The sequence below is a fragment of the Aegilops tauschii genome, chromosome 7 (assembly GCF_002575655.3).
Source record: "Aegilops tauschii subsp. strangulata cultivar AL8/78 chromosome 7, Aet v6.0, whole genome shotgun sequence".
Classification (NCBI taxonomy): Eukaryota; Viridiplantae; Streptophyta; class Magnoliopsida; order Poales; family Poaceae; genus Aegilops; species Aegilops tauschii.
This window is the reverse complement of record NC_053041.3, coordinates 394,455,017-394,475,886: the sequence shown is the minus strand read 5'-3', so window position 1 is coordinate 394,475,886 and position 20,870 is coordinate 394,455,017. Positions and strand designations below refer to the sequence as shown.

The 20,870-nt window shown below is 46.0% G+C and overlaps 1 protein-coding gene across 4 annotated transcripts; it reads left to right on the top strand.

Moving 5' to 3' along the window:
- Nucleotides 1-16,260: 16,260 nt before the first annotated feature.
- Nucleotides 16,261-20,593, top strand: LOC109758265 (uncharacterized). Of its 4 annotated transcripts, none has more exons than XM_020317113.4 (7): nucleotides 16,262-16,570; nucleotides 17,228-17,375; nucleotides 17,694-17,885; nucleotides 18,420-18,548; nucleotides 19,155-19,324; nucleotides 19,749-19,879; nucleotides 20,183-20,593. In XM_020317113.4, exons 1-7 carry the CDS (start codon nucleotides 16,375-16,377, stop codon nucleotides 20,258-20,260), a joined length of 1,044 nt encoding a protein of 347 aa, XP_020172702.1. In that variant the 5' UTR covers nucleotides 16,262-16,374; the 3' UTR covers nucleotides 20,261-20,593. The 4 variants fall into 4 exon arrangements, with proteins under 4 accessions (XP_045087957.1, XP_020172702.1, XP_020172701.1 ...); XM_020317112.4 differs by having other exon boundaries at nucleotides 19,749-19,962; XM_045232022.2 differs by lacking the exon at nucleotides 18,420-18,548 and having other exon boundaries at nucleotides 16,261-16,570; nucleotides 19,749-19,962.
- The last annotated feature ends 277 nt before the right edge of the window (nucleotides 20,594-20,870 follow it).

Genomic DNA, 20,870 nt, shown 5'->3' with positions numbered 1-20,870 from the left:
ACGCAAGGAAGTGCGTTCGGGCAAAACAAAATGATTCGCCCCCCTGACTGCTAGGACCCACCAGCTACATCTTCGCAGGCAAGGAAGTGCCTGACAGTCAGGACCCACCTGGTCGAAGCGTACGTAGCGTTGTCATTCTGGTCGCGAACGTGTATGTACATATATACTGGTGGATGTAGAGGCGCGCACGTGTCGTAGTAGAGGCGCGTACGTGTCGTAGTAGAGGCGCGCATGTAGCATGTACATGTACGTACAGCGGCCAGGGTGCAAGAAAGAAAATACGGCCACGTATGTGTACATACGGGCGGGGTCTCGAACGCCTACTCGTGCATACGTACGGCAGGGCTCATGTACATGGCTGGGTCGGAACGGAGAAACAGCGTCGTCGTCGTGTTCATGGGGAGCCAACCGGCTGGGTCGGAACGGAATGCGTCGTCGTGTTCATCGGGAGGGCTTGGACGGAACAGCCGATGGAAACGAGGCCTGGCGTACTGCAGAACGGAGGAAACGGCCTTGTGTTCGACCGGCCACGTTTGAAACGGGATCCTGTTCATCGGGAGGGGTCTGGCGTACCGCAAAACGGAGGAAACGGCCTCCTACGGTCGAATCGGGGGTCCTGTTGATCGGGAGGGGTGTGGCGTACCGCAAAACGGAGGAAACGGACTTGTGTTGGAGCGCTACGGTCGAAACGGGGGTCCTGTTCATCGGGAGGGGTGTGGCGTACCGCAAAACGGGACTCCACGGGATACTGTTCATCTCCACCGTCGACCCCCTCCAGCCTCCACGGGCTACTGTTCATCCACCGTCGACCTCCTCCAGCCTCCACATGCGACTGTTCATCCACGGGCTCCTGTTCATCCAGCCTCCACCACGCGCTACTCCACCGGCTACTGTTCAACCAGCCCTCTCCACGGGCTCCTGTTCAACCACCCCTCCACTGGCTACTGTTCATCCAGCCCTCCACCGTCTACTGTTCATTCTGCCCTCCACGAGGTGGTCCTGTTCATCCTGCCCTCCATGGGGTCCTGTTCATCCAGCCCCAACCGGCTCGATCAATCGGGGTCCTGTTCATCCAGAGGCAACACCACGGGGTCCTGTTCATCCACCCCCTCCGGGAACTGTTCATCCAAACCCCCCCCCTCCCCCAGCAACGCTCACTGTTCATCCAGAGGCAGCATCGATCGGCTTCAGTTAGCAACAGTAGCGAAGGAATCGCTCGATCGGGTTCAGTTAACAGCCATCGATCGATCGCTCGGGTTCAGTAACGCGTAGCCTGCAGTGCAATGGCTCGGGTTCAATTAGAGCCCAACGCCTCGCTCGGGTTCAGTTAGAGCCAACGCCTCGCACACACGCGTGTACGTGTACGAGAGAAACGTGCATCGCTCGGCCCCCGACCTCCCACCGTAACCGGGAACTCCCCGAAATTTTCCTCGCCCTCGCTTCTACCACGTTTTTTTCCGTCATGGACAGCCCAAAGAATGTCATGCAGCTGCGTCTCCGGCCCGCCCAGGACGAAAAGCCCATTTTCTGTCATGATTTTTTGTCATAGAAGTAGGAGCCCACCACATCTATGATGATACCGGGTTTTGTCACAATTATCGTCATAGAAGTGTCATGTGTATGACAGAAAAAAAAATCGTTCGGCCCAAAATGTCACGGATGTGTCTTTTTCTGTAGTGACATGCCCTGCAAAAACAAGTTAGACGTCCTCTACTTTGTTGTTGCAAGTTTTACGTAGCTGCTACGGGCTTCTAGCAAGAATCGTTCTTACCTACGCATCAAAACCACAACGATTTTTCGTCAAGTGTGTTGTTTTAACCTTCAACAAGGACCGGGCGTAGTCAAACTCGATTCAACAAAAGTTGGAGAAATAGACACCCGTCAGCCACCTGTGTGCGAAACACGTCAGTGGAACCAGTCTCATGAATGCGGTCATGTAATGTCGGTCCGGGCCGCTTCATCCGACAATACCGCCGAATCAAAGTAAGACATTGCTGTTAAGCAGTATGACTATTATCGCCCACAACTCATTGTGTTCTACTCGTGCATATAACATCTACGCATAGACCTGGCTCAGATGCCACTGTTGGGGAACGTAGTATTTAAAAAAATTCCTACGATCACGCAAGATCTATCTAGGAGATGCATAGCAACGAGCGGGGAGAGTGTGTCCACGTACCCTCGTAGACCCAAAAACGGAAGTGTTTAGTAACGTGGTTGATGTAGTCGAACGTCTTCACGATCCAACCGATCCAAGCACCGAACGTACGGCACCTCTGTGTTCAGCACACGTTCAGCACGATGACGTTCCTCGAGCTCTTGATCTAGTTGAGGACGAGGGAAAGTTCCGTCAGCACGACGGCGTGGCGACGGTGATGATGAAGTTACCGACGCAGGGCTTCGCCTATGCACTACGACGATATGACCGAGGTGTGTAACTGTGGAGGGGGCACCGCACACGGCTAAGAGAAGACTTGGTGTGTTCTAGGGTGCCCCCCTGCCCCCGCATATAAAGGAGGGGAGGGGAGGCCGGCCGGCCCCTGTAGGGCGCGCCAGGAGAGAGGAGTCCTACCAGGACTCCAAGTCCTAGTAGGATTCCACCTGGAGGAAGGGGGAAGAAGGAAGGGAGAGGGGGAAGGGAAGGAAAGGGGGCGCCGCCCCCTTCCCCTAGTCCAATTCGGACCCAAAGAGGGGGGTGCGCGGCCAGCCCCTTGTGGCCCTTCTCTCTCCCCACTAAGGCCCATGAAGGCCCATTAGTTCCCCCGGGGGGTTCCGATAACCCTCCGGCACTCCGATAGTTATCCGGTACCTCTCGGAACTCATCCGGTGTCCGAATAACATCGTTCAATATATCAATCTTTATGTCTGGACCATTTCGAGACTCCTCGTCATGTCCGTGATCTCATCCGGGACTCCGAACAAACTTCGGTCATCAAATCACATAACTCATAATACAAATCGTCATCGAACGTTAAGCGTGCGGACCCTACGGGTTCGAGAAATATGTAGACATGACCGAGACACATCTCCGGTCAATAACCAATAGCAGAACCTAGATGCTCACATTGGCTCCTACATATTCTATGAAGATCTTTATCAGTCAAACCGCATAACAACATACGTTGTTCCCTTTGTCATCGGTATGTTACTTGCCCGAGATTCTATCATCGGTATCATCATACCTAGTTCAATCTCATTACCGTCAAGTCTCTTTACTCATTCTGTAATGCATCATCCCGCAACTAACTCATTAGTCACATTGCTTGCCGGGCTTATAGTGATGAGCATTACCGAGAGGGCCCAGAGATACCTCTCTGATACACGGAGTGACAAATCCTAATCTCGATCTATGCCAACTCAACAAACACCATCGGAGACACCTGTAGAGCATCTTTATAATCACCCAGTTGTGTTGTGACGTTTGATAGCACACAAGGTGTTCCTCTGGTATTCGGGAGTTTCATGATCTCATAGTCAGAGGAACATCTATAAGTCATGATGAAAGCAATAGAAATAAAACTAAATGATCATTTATGCTAAGCTAACGGATGGGTCTTGTCCATCACATCATTCTCTAATGATGTGATCCCGTTCATCAAATGACAACACATGTCTATGGTCAGGAAACTTAACCATCTTTGATTAACGAGCTAGTCAAGTAGAGGCATACTAGGGACACTCTGTTTGTCTATGTATTCACACATGTACTAAGTTTCCGGTTAATACAATTCTAGCATGGATAATAAACATTTATCATGATATAAGGAAATATAAATAACAACTTTATTATTGCCTCTAGGGCATATTTCCTTCACATTGTGCCCTAAGTCTCTCCCGTGCATATTTTACATACTTGTCTCATATCATATTTGGCTCAAGCATCAAGCATAGAGAAAAAAAGCTTTTAAGCAAAAGAGGAGAAACAAAGAGCTTGTAAGCAATAGCATTAAGCCATTTTGCATAGACATATCATCTTGGTCACCGCATACATAGCATAGTTGGGATAAAAGACAACACGTTTCTCTCATAGGTTGGTGCACAAGCGTATCTTGCCCATTTGAGCAATCGAGCTAGGGTCTCTCTAGCATTCGCACAACAAGAGCATTTTCCATGGTTACACATTTTGAGCTCACTCCTTGGTTGTGTGGATCCCATCTATCGTCCGTGTTTGAGTTCCTAGTGATATTCTTGGCTTTGGTCTATTTGCTTTACTTGCAATTTGGTGAACCTTCTCAACCTTATCGATATCTTGACTAACATTTGCTTGAAAATTTTCCACCATCCTAACCGAGCTACTCCATAAGCCTTTGACTTGTAGGTGTGAGAAACAATATCCGGTACCAATTCTCCTATTATAGCATCACATGGGATCGTACTTGTTTCATTCACAATCTTCGGACAAGGTAACTTTGGTTTTGTTCTCTCATTTTCCTACTCACCTCCACTTTCATATGATGGATAGGCCGAGTTCTTCTACCAATCCACTCTTCATAGAGCAAGACGGCGACATGACCTCCTACGTCACCAAGACTCACCTATTTGGCACACAACAAGCTTTGCATCAAGAGCAACTGGCAATGAGCGACCGCATCGACAATTCGCCACCGACTTACGCCTCTCCGAGCAACGTACAAGAGACTACTTCGACAACAAGCTTGACGAACAAAAACAAGAGAGCAATGCAAGAATGGATGAGATTCGTGCTTTGTTGGTCAACCGCTCTTCTACCTCGTCGTCCTACTCAAGACGGAGTCACTCGAGTCGACACTCTGACGACACCGTCTCCGGCTCAAGTACTCTGACATCAAACACTCTTCGACGAGCTGCGTGCCAAGATCGTCAAGCAAACCGCAATCCTCTTCACGGCATCGATCCTCAAGAGCAACTTCGAGCACAAGAAAATCGACATCGCCAAAATCAAGCTACCTTTGTGGAAGCACAAGAAAGGCAACGCCAACGTCTACAAGAGGAAGAGCAGGCGTGCCAACACCAAGAGGAGCAAGACGCCGAAGCACTTCGACAACAACAACTACGGCGTGAAGTTCAAGCTCAAGCGGCCCAAGACGCACTCCGGGAATCCACTCGTGCCATTGCCCAACGCGGTCGGCAAGCACGTGAGAAAGATGAAGCTCTTCGTCGGGAGATACAAGAAGAAGCCGTGCGTCGCGAAGAACAACAAGAAAGGTGAAACCAAACGCATATTCCTCGTCCTCCTCCACGACAAGAACAACACCAAGTGGAACAATTGCTTCAACACCCTCCTCCACGCCAAGAGCGGCATCTTGAGGAACGAGCAATTGAGGACCTTCCTCCACGGCATGAGCGACATCAAAACCGCCACTATGATGAAGAACTCCGCTACGGCAAGCTCAAGTTCACCATGCCAAAGTTCTCTAGAAGCAATGATCCCAAAGAATATCTCTCATGGGCCTTGAAGGTGGACAAGATATTCCGTCTTCACAACTACGACGAGGAAAATAAGATCGCCATGGCCTCCCTCGAGTTTCAAGACTATGTCCTCATTTGGTGGGAACAAGTGATCGAGAGACGACAAACAAGAGGCGAACCACCAATCACAACTTGGACGGAAATGAAGGATGTCATGAGAGCTTGCTTCGTGCCTACACACTACACCTGTGATCTCTTCAAGAAGTTGCAACTCCTAAAGCAAGGCACGAAGACGGTGGAAGAATACTACCAAGAAATGGAGATTGCCATGATACGAGCCAATGTCAAGGAAGACGACGAGCAAACAATGGCACGCTTCTTGAACGGCCTCAACCACCCAATCAAGCGGATTGCCGACTTCCAACCATACTCAAACCTTATCGATCTAGTTCGTCAAGCAACCAAGGCCGAGAGACAAGTGCAAGATGACTTCAAATATGCCAAGTACTCGTCCAAGACCTACGGCTCCTACTCTCAAACTCCTGCGACTTCGGCACCTCCTACCTCAACTAGAGCATCACCAAGAACCGGCGACAAGTCAAGTTCCAAGCAAGTTACGCCTTCCTCGACTCGTCCTCCGGCAAGCACCTACAAATCCAAGACTCCCTCATCTTTGGCGCCACCGAACGACTCCGTAAAGACAAGTTCTATCAAGTGCTTCACATGTGGTGGCCGAGGCCACAAGTCTTTCGAATGCACCAACAAGTGCACCATGATCTTCAACGATGATGACACATATGACTCGATGAGTGAAGAAGAAATGGAAGCCCTTGAGCACGTGGCCATGCACCGGCGCGTGAACGAAGATGAAGATGATCAAGTCTATTGTGACAATGATTCAAGTCCCTCTCTCGTGGTCTCCAAGGTCTTGACGCTCCAACATCACCAAGAAGAAGACCAACGGTGCCACATCTTCCACACCAAGGCCGGCATCAATGGGCGTTCCATGAAAGTCATCATCAACGGAGGAAGTTGTCACAACTTGGCAAGTGAAGAGCTATGTTCCAAGCTGCGGTTGGTCAAGAAAAAGCATCCTCGTCCCTACAAGGTGTAATGGCTAAGCGACTCCGGCACTATTCAAGTGGAGCATGCGATGCAAGTTTCTTTCAAGATCGGCGCCTACGAGGACACCTTGGAGTGCGACATGGTTCCTATGTCTGTGTGCCATCTTCTTTTGGGAAGACCTTGGCAATTCGACCGCGGCGTCATCCACAACGGAAGAACTAATCACTATAGCTTCAAGATGAAGGGCACAGAGTACGTACTACGACCAATGTCACCAAGCCAAGTGATCGCCGACAAGCAAGCTTCCACCCATCATGGAGATACTAGTGAGAGAGTGAACCACCACAAAGAAAGTGAGCGCCACAAGCCCAAATTGAGCGACTCTTCGCCAAGAGAGAAAAACTTAGTCCTCCTAGCCACAAAAATAGAGATAAGAGAAGTGTGTGAGAACCCATCGAGTGTCATCCACTATGTCCTCCTATGCAAAGATGGGGTGGCACAAACTAACAATTCTAATCCTCTTCCTCTAGTGTTCTCTATCTTGTTGCAAGAATTCAAGGATGTTTTTCCCGATGAGCTACCCCCGGTCTTCCTCCTCTACGTGGCATTAAACATCGGATCGACCTCATCCCCGACGCACCTCTTCTGAACAAGGCCCCATACCACGTCAACCCCGAAGAAACTAAGGAGATCCAACGGCAAGTACAACAACTCATTGACAACGGTCATGTACGTGAAAGCTTAAGCCCTTGTGCCGTTCCGGTTATCCTTGTGCCTAAGCAAGATGGTAGTTTTCGCATGTGCTCCGATTGTAGACCCATCAATGCTATCACCGTTCGATATAGGCATCCCATACCTTGTCTTGATGATATGCTAGATGAGCTTAGCGGTGCCACTATTTTCTCAAAAATTGATCTCAAGAGTGGTTACTATCAAATCCGCATATAAGAAGGTGATGAATGTAAAACCGCTTTCAAAACTAAATTTGGCTTGTACGAGTGGTTAGTTATGCCTATGGGTTTATCGGAGGCTCCCGGTACTTTCATGCGTCTTATGCATTTTGTGCTTCGGCCTTACATTGGAGTGTTTGTTGTTGTCTACTTTGACGACATACTTGTTTTTAGCAAATCCATCAAAGATCATGTAAATCATGTTAGGGCCGTTTTGCAAACTCTTCGCAAGGAACGTCTTTATGCCAACATGGAAAAATGCACTTTTGGCGTTGACAAGCTTGTTTTCTTGGGTTTCGTTGTTTCCTCAAAGGGTGTCCATGTTGATGAGTCTAAAATTGAAGCAATTAAAACATGGCCACAACCCACAAATTTGCAACAAGTGCATAGTTTTCTTGGCCTTGCGGGTTTCTATCGCCGCTTTGTGAAAGACTTTAGCACTATTGCTGCACCATTGCATGCCTTGAGTAAGAAAAAGGCTCCTTTTGTTTGGGGACCTTTGCAATCTACCGCATTTAATGAGCTCAAATTCTTGCTTACTCATGCTCCGATTCTTGCTTTGCCTAACTTTGACAAAACTTTTGAGGTCCATTGCAATGCTAGTGGTAATGGAATTGGTGGAGTTTTGATGCAAGAAAAGCGAGCCATTGCATATTTTAGTGAAAAACTTTCCGTGCTTAACTTAATTATCCCATCTATGACAAAGAATTGTATGCTTTAGTGCGTGTCTTGCATGTTTGGGAGCATTATCTTAGGCCACATGAGTTTGTCATAGATACCGATCATGAGAGACTTAAGTACCTTAAAGGTCAAACCGAGTTGAATAAACGACATGCTAAATGGAGTGAATTTATTGAATCTTTCCCCTATGTGATCAAGTACATTAAGGGCAAAGAGAATGTTGTGGCGGATGATCTTCCCTGCAATGCATGTTAATTACTCAACTTGAATTGAATGTTGTTGGATTTGATCATATCAAAGATTTGTATGAGCATGATGTGACTCTTGCTACTCCTTTTGCTAAGTGTGTGACGCATACTTCTTGGAAACAATACTATATCAAAGATGGTTATCTAATGAGAGCTAACAAACTATGCATCCCCGAGTCTTCTCTTCGTTTGTTACTTTTGCAAGAAGCTCATGGAGGTGGACTCATGGGACACTTTGGACGCGACAAGACTTTTGCCACGCTCTCCAAGAACTATTTTTGGCTCAAGATGTTTCGCGATGTCTCACACTTCACCAACCGATGCTCTACATGCCGCAAAGCTAAGTCACAATCTCAATCCCATGGTTTACATATGCCACTACCTATTCCACATCAACCTTGGGAAGATATTAGCATGGATTTTGTGCTTGGATTACCTAGGACTCAAAATGGCAAGGACTCTGTATTTGTTGTTGTGGACCGATTCTCTAAAATGGCTCATTTTATCTCATGCAATAAGATAGACGATGCTTCACATGTTGCAAATCTTTTTTGTAGGGAAATCTTGAGGTTACACGGCGTGCCAAAGGCAATTGTGTCGGACCGAGACGTCAAGTTCTAAAGCTACTTTTGGAAGACGTTATGCGCCAAGCTCGGAATCAAGCTACTCTTCTCCACGACGTATCATCCTCAAACCGATGGCCAAACGGAAGTCACCAACCAGACGCTCGCCACTCTCCTACACGTGTTGATCAAGAAGAACATCAAGGAGTGGGAGGAGTGCTTACCCATCGCCGAGTATGCCTATAACCAAGGAAGACACTCTACCACCGGCAAGTCCCCCTTCGAGGTTGTCTACGGCTTCAACCCTTTATCGTCGTTGGACATCCTTCCTCTACCGCTCCAAGAACGAGCAAACATGGACGCTAGTGCAAGGGCCACCTACCTCAAGAAGATGCACGAAGAAACATGTTCCACGATCGAGCACCAAGTACAACGACTCGCCTCCAAGCTCAACATCACCAAGTCACTGATGGCGTTCCAACCGGGTGATCTAGTATGGTTACATCTACACAAGAACCGCTTCCCCAAGGAGTGCATGTCAAAGCTACTTCCGAGAGCTGATGGACCACTCAAGGTGCTCGCACGCTACAACGACAACGCCTACAAGATGGACATTCCACGTGACAAGTACAACGTAAGCGACATCTTCAACGTCAAAGACTTGGCCAAGTACCATGGTGATGATGATCATGATCCATGGACGGATCTCTCCCAAGGGGGGGAGATGATGCGGAGCATCCCGAGTCCATCCGCAACGACACTCCATCACCACCGCAAGCACCGAGAGGACCAATGACAAGAGCACGTGCACGCGCCATCGAGAACGAGGTGAACTCCTTCTTCTTCGAGCTCCACTCAAATTCACACAAGAGTTGGGTCCTACCTCAAACGGAAGTGTTGTGCATGATTAGGTATCAGGTGTTGATCATGAAGAGGCTAGCACGAGGACCCGAGCACCTACGGACAAGAAGAAGGAGGAAAGGAGCGAGAAGGATGAAGGAGGGGAGGCTCTGGACACTCCGGGTGCCCGGCCACAACTTGGGCATGGCCCCTGCCATCCCCGGGTGCCCGACCATGGAGGGCTCGGGTGCCCGCACCCCCTGGGCGCTGCTCCTAGCCACCCCCGGGGGCCCAGCCTTGAGCCCCGGGTGCCCGGCCACTCCCCTGCCGCCCCCCTGACCAGGCCGGGTGCCCGGCCCCTTCGCCCCGGGTGCCCGGTCCTTCCTGAGCGTGTGGCTCTGACCGGTCCGGGTGCCTGGACCCCTCCGAGGGCTTGCGTGCCTTTTTGGGCTTTTGCCCTTGTATCCCTCTCCCCCTCTTATTTCGTCTCTAAACTATAAGTACCCCCCCCCACCTAGCTCATTAGAGGGATAGAAATGATTTAGATGAGACATTTTTGAGCTTTGCTCTTCTCCCCACCTCCTTTGGAGATCAAGGCCTCCTAGGAGAGGATCCACTTGTGGAATCAAGACCTCCACCTTGGAGTAGACTACCACCATCAAGACCTCATCTCTAAGGAGTGGGATGAACATTATCATTATATCTTTCCTTTGATTGTGTTTGTGAACTTGTGGATCTTGTGATGCTATTCTAGTGGATGTGTCATTGGGAATTGTTGGAGTTATTTCCTCTTGTGTTCTTGTGTGTTCTTGCTCTTTTCCCCCTCCAAGTGTGAAAAGATCCCCTCTAGGGTTTCACCCTACAACACTATGCTAGTTGATTCTTGTTCCCATGAATTGTTTGCTCACAAAATCCCTATGCATAGGAAGTGGGTTAGGCTTAAATGTGCTAGTCACGTGCTTCATGATGCTCTCTTTATGTTTCAATTCTTATCTTTTATGTGAGCATCATTGAAATCATCATGCCTTGGTAAAAAGGCATTAAGAAAAGCGCTTGTTGGGAGACAACCCAAAATTTACCCCTACTATTACATGATTAAGCTAATGTAGTAATCATGTTTTATAGATTTTGTTTCAATAAAGTGACAATTAAAGCCTTTGGGATAGTGTGGATGATTGTTGATTTGATTCTCCTGTTCACAAGATCAATTCCGTAGAATAGAATCGAGCAAAAAATTTAGGGTTAAGTTTCTGCAGAATGAAACTCGGACCCACCGATTTGGAATTTTTGGCGTCATCGATTTGGTTTAGGCCATTGCACTAGTACATCTCGGTTCCACCGAGTTGTACTAATCGCTGAGACCGAAAAGCAATTTCTGTGAAACCCTAGCATCTCAGCAAGAACGAAACCCATCTCGGTCTGACCAAAGTGGTGTGCCAAGTCTCTGTCTCATGCTTTGGCTTCACCGAAATGTTCAACTCAGTCGATCGTATACTCCTATGAAAACTTGAAACTAAAATTTGAACTTAATTTTTTTAAACATCTGCTTTTTGTGATGACTCATCTACTCTGCCCATACCTACCTATTCACAGGGTCAGTTTGCAGGATGTCAGAAGCAAGTGATATTCAGAATGTCTCAGAACAGCATGCAGATCTCAGTGAAGGATCAAGTCATGAATGAAGTTTTATGAGGGAGAAATAAGATCTCCGGATCTTTCAAAGGCAGCCACCAAAACTAGAAAGAAGAGAACCTCAGATGATGAGGATGAGGATTTTGTGGCTAGTGAGGCAACTTCAAAGAAGAAGAAGGTTGTTCTTGCTAGGGAGTATGGCACAACAGCTATCTCTAGACCTTCTGATAGTGCCAAGGAGAGAACAACAGTAAGGAAAGTCCCATTCTCTAAGGCAGACAAAGCCACTAGTCCTAAGAAGACCATGACATTTACACTTGAGGAGCCAAGTGACTTAGAGACAACAGCTGCAGGAAAGAAGAAGAAAAGGGCAAGGAAGACAACTACTTATGTTGTTGGCAGACCCTCCATGATGGTTGATGATGATGAGGAGGAACCAGCAGCTAATGCACCTCCTGCCAAGACTCATAAGCTTATGTCTGATGCTATGAAGTCCGCTGCCCCCTGCAAGTCAAAGCCCAAAGCTCCAGCACCTAAGAGGTCTACAAGGAATATATCTGCCAGTGAGAAGAACAAGGCCCCAGTGCCTGAAGCTGAGATTGATGATGAGCCACTAGTGCTCATGAGATTGAGACCCAAGATCCCAGATCATGACAACACACATCCAGTTGCAGAAAACATGATGCTGAGGAAGGACAAAGGTTTGCATCAGTGGAGACTGTCCAATCCATATGCTGCAAGGAGAAGGGCTGCTTGTGACTACCGTTTCCACACCAGAGCAACAAGATTTCTATGATACTATGTTGCTTGACAAGAATCCAATTGTCAGTGATATGAAGTGGGTGGATTGGAAGTATATTGATGCAAATGAAGACAACTTCCCCCATGTTCATGAAAGCTTCCAGCTTGCAGGTGTTGATGATTTTGTTGGGAAGAAGCTTACCAAGTGGAATGATGAGATGATCATGCAGTTCTACTCTACTACTCACTTCTATCAAGATGGCAGGATAGTGTGGATGACTGAGGGAAACAGATACCAGTCAACCATCTCAGAATGGGATGATCTTCTTGGTGCTCTAGAAGAAGAGGAGAATGACATTGATGTATATGCAAAGCCTAAGATGGACCACAATTCCATGAAGAATATGTACAAGCCTATTCCTGAGGATGATGTTGAGACTCACAAGTTTGGTTCAATAGAGCACTTGCTAGTTGGTTTGGCCACCATCAATACTATATTGAGGCACACTCTTTTGCCCAAGTCTGCAGATGACAAGATGATCCGTCGCCATTCCATCAACATGCTGCACTTATTTGATACACCTCAAAAGTTCAAAGTGATGAACCTTGTTGTTGAAACAATTAAGAGAACCACAGTTGATCAGAAGATCATGTGGATTTGCTCCGCGCATTCAGTTGCTCATCAACTCCAAGGTTGGCACGAGCACATATCTACTTGATCGTGAGCATCTCCCATTATATCCAGAGTTCGAGGACAATGTAGTGGTGATGGATCCTTCACACCCTACATCTGCTCAAGCTCAAGAGAAGATCCAGGCAGCTGCTGCAGCTAAAGCAGCCAGGAAGGCATCTGCTCCCAATGCTCCCATTGCTAACCTCAAGTCTAAGAACGATCAAGTGACGTATCTGCTAGAAGCAACCCGGAGGATTGAGCGAAGTCTGGTCAACCTCACCAAGAACCAGGAGAGCCTAGAGCGGATAGTCGAGACTAAGATTCATGATCTTGATGTGAAGGTCACAGAGGTACAGACTACAGTGGAGAAGCTATGAGATGATGTTTATACAACCAGAGCTACTGCTGATGAGAGTGGAGATGATAGACCGACAACTGACAGGTTCCAGACAGTGCCTAGGGCACCCAGGTCTACTACAGTGCCTGATGCATATACGAGGACTACGATTTCTGCACCTGCTGTTGCGGCTTCTATAGTGCCACCTCCAGTTTCTACTCCACCAGCCCAGCAGACATCAGCTGAAGCCTTCACAGATGCACTTCTCTCAATGCCATCTACGCACACCGGAGCTTCCAGCTAGCAATCGCCATCAGGAGCTGTCGAGGATCATGCCTAGAGAGACGTGTAGCTCTATACCTATTCGAACTTGTTGGTACTTGTTGCCAAAGCGGGAGAATTTGCATAGATCATTAGGCTTCGAGAGAGAGTGTCTTGCTTTTGCTCATTGGTTTTCTTGTGTTCTTTTGCTACTATTTGGTTTATGCTAATTTGGTTTGATATGCTTGTGAGATACTATGTGTGTGATTGATCATACTATGCTTCATGTGATGCTTAATGCTTATCCTTATTATTAAGGAGACGAGAGAGAGAGAGAACTGAGACGAGGGAGACGGCAGGCCCGACGGCGGGTGGGAGTAGGCGGAACACCTCCTGCAGCAGATCCATCGGCTAGAGACGAGGGAGACAACCGGCCCGACAGAGGGTGAGGTGGGACGTGGAGGCTCGGAAGAGCATGATCCAATGACGTGAGGCGAGGGAGACGATCGTCCCAGCGGCAGGCTGGAGCTAGGGGAGCACCGGTTAGTTGATGCAATGGCGGACGAGGCCGGTCAGCCACAAGAAGGCCTCTGTGCGAAGAAACTTTTACTCGGCCGCCTCCAGATGGAGTAAATGTACGCCTCGGATAGGAGGAGGAGTAAACTTTAATCTTCTCTATTCGGTTTTGTGGATCGGATAGGTGCTGGTCAGAGGAGTAAAACCAAAATTTTCGGAAATTGGCAATGGCTCCTAGGCGCATATGCACCCATTGTCTAAATACACATTCTGAATAATTAAAAAATTCCGAAAAAAAATCCCGTGTGTATATCCAGACGTTCTATGTGCGTGCATAAAGTTTTCGGTGAAAAACAAGGTTTTTTGTGGCTTGTGTAAAAAAGACAAATTATGATGCTTCATTACAACTATTCATTTTGTATTTCTTTATCTTTTTTACACAAGCCACAAAAACCGTCGTTTTTCACCCAAATTTTCTGCATGCACATAGAATGTCCGGATATACCGCAAGATTTTTGTTCCGAATTTTTCAACTTTTCAAAATGTGTATTTAGACAATGGGTACATATGCACCTAGGAGCCAAAACACCGCGTCCCAAAATTTTAATCTTCTAATCTATACCAATATAAAAATACCCAAAGGGGCAGATCCAATTAATCTTGGCCATCAAACCATGTCAATCCAACGACCTAGACTGGTTCAATGTCGAGCGCTCAATACGTTTAGCGTGCAGTTAATTTCATGCCAAAAATAGTGCTAATCACATAATAACACGTAAATAATATCTTACTTAATATCCGCATGCACTTAATGTACTTTCAAATTAACGCGCATTGCACGTACACATTGACTAGTACCGGATAGGGATCGGTTAGAGTTTTTTTTTAGGAAAGGGAGAGCTTCATTCATATCAATAATTCTGAAATACAATCAGAAGCAATTACATGTTTCGAAGCTTGTGGCACATCAGCTAATAGAAAGAAATCCCCATTCACTCTATCATAGGCAGCAAGCTCATGCGCAGCCACATTGCTCTCCCTGTGGACTTTGAAAACAGAACAAGCTCCAAACTCCTTGATCATATCCTTAGAATTCTCATAACAAGCCCACCAGCTGGCCCTGTTACTATCATTCACAGCGGTCACAACAGCGTTGGGATCGGTTAGAGTTGGGCTGATAAGAAAACCAGGAGAGCAACTAGTTAACGAGCGCTCCTTCGGAAGCCTCGCAACGATCAGCGCCACTTGGCGCGCTCTCAGCCATTCGCCACGTGTCGCGCTCTGGACGCTCCCTCTAGATTTTTTTTTTATTTTTCCGCACGCGTTTTCGGCTTTTTAAACGGTTTTTTTGGTTTTTTCGACGTTTTGGTTTTCCCCCGTCTTCCTTAAAAAAATTACGCGAAAAAACACGTTTCCTTTTTTTTCGCTAAAAGTCACGGTTTTTCTTCCGCGAGAGGCACGGTTGTGCTTTAGCGAGAGTCACGGTCGTGCCTTTCGAAAACAAAAAACGCGTTTTCTGTTTTTCTTCTTTCGCGAGAGTCACGGTTTTACTTCCGTGAGAGGCACGGTTGTGCTTTCACGAGAGTGACGGCCGTGCCTCTCGGAAAGGGAAAAACAAAACGCGTTTTCTATTTTTATTTTCTTTCGCGAGAGTCACGGTTTTGCTTCCGCGAGAGGCACGGTTGTGCTTCCGTGAGAGGCACGGTTGTGCTTTCGCGAGAGTCATGGCCGTGCCTCTCGGAAAGGGAAAAAATACGCGTTTTCTATTTTTTTTTTCGCGAGAGTCACGGTTTTGCTTTCGTCAGAGGCACGGTTGTGCTTTCGCGAGAGTCACGGGCGTGCCTCTTTCGGAAAGGGAAAAACACGCATTTTCTGTTTTTTTCCTTCCACGAGAGTCACGGTTTTGCTTCCACGAGAGGCACGTTTGTGATTTCGCGAGAGGTACGGGCGTGCCTCTTTCAGAAAGGGAAAAAAACCGTGCTCCCGATTTGGTTTTTTCGTCCGTTTTTTCATGAAAAAAAAGTTCGTCAAAACCTATCAACATGGGATCTAGTTTTAAAGATCTCGACGCGAGGAATCCAATGGTGAAAACGGTTTGAGATTTGGACGCACGGTTTAAGAGATAAAACGTTTTGAATAAACGGATCTACGAAAAAAGAGAAAACTCCCAGGTTGCGACAAGTGGCGCGCTGCATGTGCGCCACTTGTCGTGACCTGGGAAGGTGGAGTGTTCTTTGCAACGAGTACTCCTTAATTAATGATTTCAGAAAACCAGCCATCGTTTTCCATATGGGCTAATTATGGATTAGTTGCCAATCCATTAGGAAACTCACAAGCGCGAAGACATCGGTTCCTCCTAAACGCAACACTCCAACAGAATAGAGGTCCCTTTCTGAACAGAAAAAAAAAATCTCCTCTCTGAGCTTTGACTCATCCTCTGTCTCTCACACCCGGGGAAGAGAGGAACGGCCGAAGGGAGATGGGCGGCTACGAGAACGGTGACTCGCCGGCGGCCGCCGCCTGGGAGGGCGGCGTGATCCTGGGCGTGGACGGAGGCACCACCAGCACCGTCTGCGTCTGCCTGCCGGCCGCAATGCCACCACCGGAGGCGCCCGGCTCAGTCGCCGTGCTCTCCCGCGCCATCGCCGGCTGCTCCAACCGTAATTCCGTCGGAGGTGCGTAGTAATCGTTGCCCTAGGTTCGCACAATTCGGGGGCGCTTGGATCATGCCCCGTCTTAATAATTGGATCCTGGGGCTTGATGATTGGTCTCCGGCTTGAATCCTGGTGATTTGGGATGTCGTTGCGTGCCACTAGTCCTGCGTAACTGCGGCGAATTAGTGCTTAAATTGGCGAGAGCTTCAGAGATGTAGTTGAATTATTTCCATAATTGTCCTTCTGGATGTTCGGTTTTATTATGCGAACTTGGGCTTGCCTATTTTCACTCTACTGTTCAATTGTAGATCATGTTTGTTTATCAGTTATACGATTTTCTACTTGTCAATCATTTGATGAAGTTGTTACCTGTGCTAATGATGATGCGTACAGAAGTTCGGAAAAAAATGGTAGTATCTAAAGAGTAGTGTTGTTATTTTTACTGATGGTGAACACATACATATTATGTATGGTATTTGGACTTGTAAATCATAGAATCATACGTAAGTTGTGTACGACCATTCTGCAGTGTAAAATATGTTGTTCGATCTTCGGAATGTCTTCTGAGTGATGCTTAATATTTTTCTCTTTGTATTATAATATGTGTAGCATCGCATGGTCTAAGTGACTAAGTCTTTGCTCAAAACATACTGATCTCTTTGTTTTTCCATCTTCCAGAAAACGCTGCACTGGAAACTCTAGAACAGGTCATGATGCAGGCCCTAACAACGGCCAACACAGATCGTTCTGCTGTTGTTGCAGTTTGCTTATCTGTATCTGGGGTGAACCATCCTTCAGATCAGCAGAGGATGCTGGACTGGATCTGGTACAGTTCTTTGTATACATTTCTTAAAATGTATTCCCCCCGAAGAAGCTGATATATATTTTTGTCCACTGCAACTACTTGATTTCAGTTCAGGGAGATTATAATATTTTCTGAATGCTTACAGAATGCTCAAATGGTCTAACCAATTCTTATGTGCATTCCTGATATTTTTCTACAAATGCCGTTATGATTTATGACTACCAGTGAATTTTAACTCGCCATTTGTTCATTGGCACATAATTTCTGAATGCCACCAGGCAAACAAGGCATGTGCCAAATTACTCCTGTCATTGTTAAGTATGCCGTTTTGTTATCCAGCAACCTATTCCCTGGAAATGCCAAGTTTTATGTGGAAAATGATGCGGTGGCAGCTTTAGCCAGTGGTACAATGGGAAAGCTACATGGCTGTGTATTGATTGCTGGCACAGGAAGCATTGCTTATGGGGTCACCGAAGATGGAAAAGTAGCGAGAGCAGCTGGTGCCGGTCCTGTCTTAGGCGACTGGGGTAGGTGAGTTGCATTTTTCATGAAAACAGAGTAATAATGTAACTAACTCGTAAGATCAATCTAGTGCAATCCCCTGCAAGCTACTGTTTTTCACTCAAAAAGTAATTTAATCAAGTGCTTTTGAACCATCATTCATTCTGTAGGGTTTTGACTGTTGGAACAGATATAACTATAAAAACTAACTTCAGTTGCCCTTTACTCTTTCCTCAGGAAGTTAATATATGATTTCTAATGAGGATGGGATGATATCTTATTCATTTCTTGGAAGTATTGATCGTTATCTATGTAGGAATCCATAGTTATAAATCGAGCATGACATGTTAGACTAGTGAACAGCCAGAGAAATTGTTAATCTGCGAAATGCACAAATATTGTACTCTATATTTTCCACATTTCGAACATTGTGGAACCCTTCAGTAATGAATGGATGCAGTTTGAAATTTTTGAATTATGACTGAGAAACCTATTAATTTGATCCCCATACCATAACATGTCACAAAGGAAAACATAGTTGACTTCATGTGTACATTAATGCAGTGGCTATGGCATTGCTGCACAGGCCCTCACAGCAGTAATAAAAGCACATGATGGCCGTGGACCACAAACTAATCTTACAAGAGATATCATTAGGAAGCTTGAAATTTCTTCACCAGATGAGTTGATTGGGTAGGTCCTCTCACACGTACTCTATATGTACAATATTCTATAGGCACAATTTTTTTCTTTTTAGGAACTTCTTTGAACTGTTGGCTGATAGTGTTGTAGCTGTTGTTCTGCATCTTACATTGTGTGGTCATGTGTTACTTCTTGCCAGCTGGAATGCTAGCTTAATCGCTAACAACTATATAACCACAATAAAATTTACTACAGATCATTTGTGTGAAAAACTGAAAATGTGTGCAGTATGATGACAGCTGCAATGGGGTAAATGTGACAACTGAAGATGGTGTGATATATTGCATCAGTGTATACATAAACCTTTCCAGGCTTGCATGCTATTAGAGTGTTGAGCATTCTCATTTTGACTAGTATAATTGTTTTTCTCAATTTAAAGTTTACTCTGTGGTTGCTCTGAGCTTGCCGCATCCAACAAATGTTTTGAAACACTTAGAAAGATGGCACCGAATTGTACAAGGACAAAGTAATATTTTACTGGGAACTTCAAAAAAAAAATTATGAGAATTGTCCAATGCTTTAGCTGATAGAACTACTGGGATCTGGAATACTATATATACTTGGTTGTCATTCAACTCATTTAAGTGTCTGGCACAGGTGGGCATATGCGGATCCATCTTGGGCCCGTATTGCAGCTCTTGTACCTGTTGTGGTATCTGCTGCTGAAGATGGTGACAAAGTAGCAAACACGATACTGCATGATGCAGTGCAAGAGTTGGCTGAAAGCGTTGTAGCTGTTGTTCGGCGCCTTACGTTGTGTGGTGAAGGTAATTATTACATTAATTTTTTAGCACCATCTGCCATTTTTCCACCAGCTCTATGCTGATTATTCATGAAATGAATGTGGAAATTGCATCGTCGCAAGTTGCAGTATTGGGATTCCCATGGTAAATCATTAGCAGTCCTGTTGCTCTAGAAGATTATTCAGCACACTGCTGGATCCAACCAGTGAATCGTCTTATGCCTTGGATATATATTCTTTGTTGGATAATTACTGTACTGTCATTTCAAGATATGGTGCTGCATGCATGATGATTTAATATTTCCGAGATGCACCAAATTTGGCACAAAGTGCGGGTTGTTAGAGGCTTATTGCTTTGTAATATTATGTTGTTAACTGTTTGACTGGTAGATTAGAATTGAAAGGAAAACATTATTGTGTATAACTGGCGGGCCTTTTTCACTGTACAGATGGGAAAGACCAATTTCCACTTGTATTGGTTGGAGGTGTTCTCGAAGGAAATAAGAAATGGGACATCAGTGGTGAGGTCATAAAATGCATTTCCAAAGTCTTCCCAGGTGTCTGTCCTATTCGGCCCGAGGTCAGTATGAGAACTAATATACGCTGTTATGAGATCTTTGCAATTCTCTGGGGATTGAACATTCTGAGGCTTTGGACAGTTTGGTATGTGTTCAGTTATGATATTGAAGTCCAAGCTTTTGTTTTAGTAGTTCTAGATGATGAATGACGCCTTTAGATAAACAATACTAGTTAATAAGTGAACATCTCTGTCACCAAGAAAACAAAAGCCTAAAAGTACGAATAAATTTTCCACTGTTTAGGCAGCATGCATGGAGCGTTGGTTGTTGTTGTGAGCTAATATGGTTGTATCATGTATTTCTAGGTGGAACCTGCAATTGGTGCGGCGTTGCTAGCTTGGAGCCATCTTCGTAAAGAGTCAAAGCTGCAAAATGGCAGCTGATTCCCAGCATCGGAGAATGATGAATGTAAGTTGGACAGCGTAAGTTGGATGGATTGCAAAACTAACGTGCATTCATTCTGTAAAAAGAAAAGAAAGGCGCATTCATCAGCGCCAATTCTGCTGATGTGTAAAGGATGATCTGGCGTTATAGTGTGCGTGGGGAGGATATTATGTGATTGTACAATTATGATGTAAGTTGTAGGCAAAGAAATGACGACTGGATCTTGATTCTTGTTCTGACCTGTACTTGGTTTATCGTTGTACCGGCCAGTGTATCATGGATATAGCCGCCCATTCTCAAATGTGTATTTTGGCCTGTTTGGTTTATTGAAATGCTAAAGCTTTGCCATTTTTGCATTTAGCAAGGAAAAAGGCGATTGCACATGCACCAATTACAGCCTTTTCAAAGTCTAAGTACAGCTTGCATCTAATTGAGTTGATGTTGGGTCTGAAATCTAGGAACATCTGCGAGGGTTTTTTGCAGAAGGGTTGAGTGACTCCTGGCATACCTCATGCGTTTATTTCGTCGTTTTCCAGGTTATTCGTGTAGGACGATCCGATGGATACGCAATTCCATATTCTGGTATTTCTTTCCACAATCAACGGCGTG

Coding starts and splice junctions, on each gene's coding strand:
- LOC109758265 (XM_020317112.4), top strand. CDS start 16,375: ATGGGCGGCTACGAGAACGGTGACTCGCCGGCGGCCGCCGCCTGGGAG. Junction 16,571..17,227: donor CAACCGTAATTCCGTCGGAG/GTGCGTAGTAAT, acceptor TCCATCTTCCAG/AAAACGCTGCACTGGAAACT. Junction 19,325..19,748: donor CCTTACGTTGTGTGGTGAAG/GTAATTATTACA, acceptor TTCACTGTACAG/ATGGGAAAGACCAATTTCCA.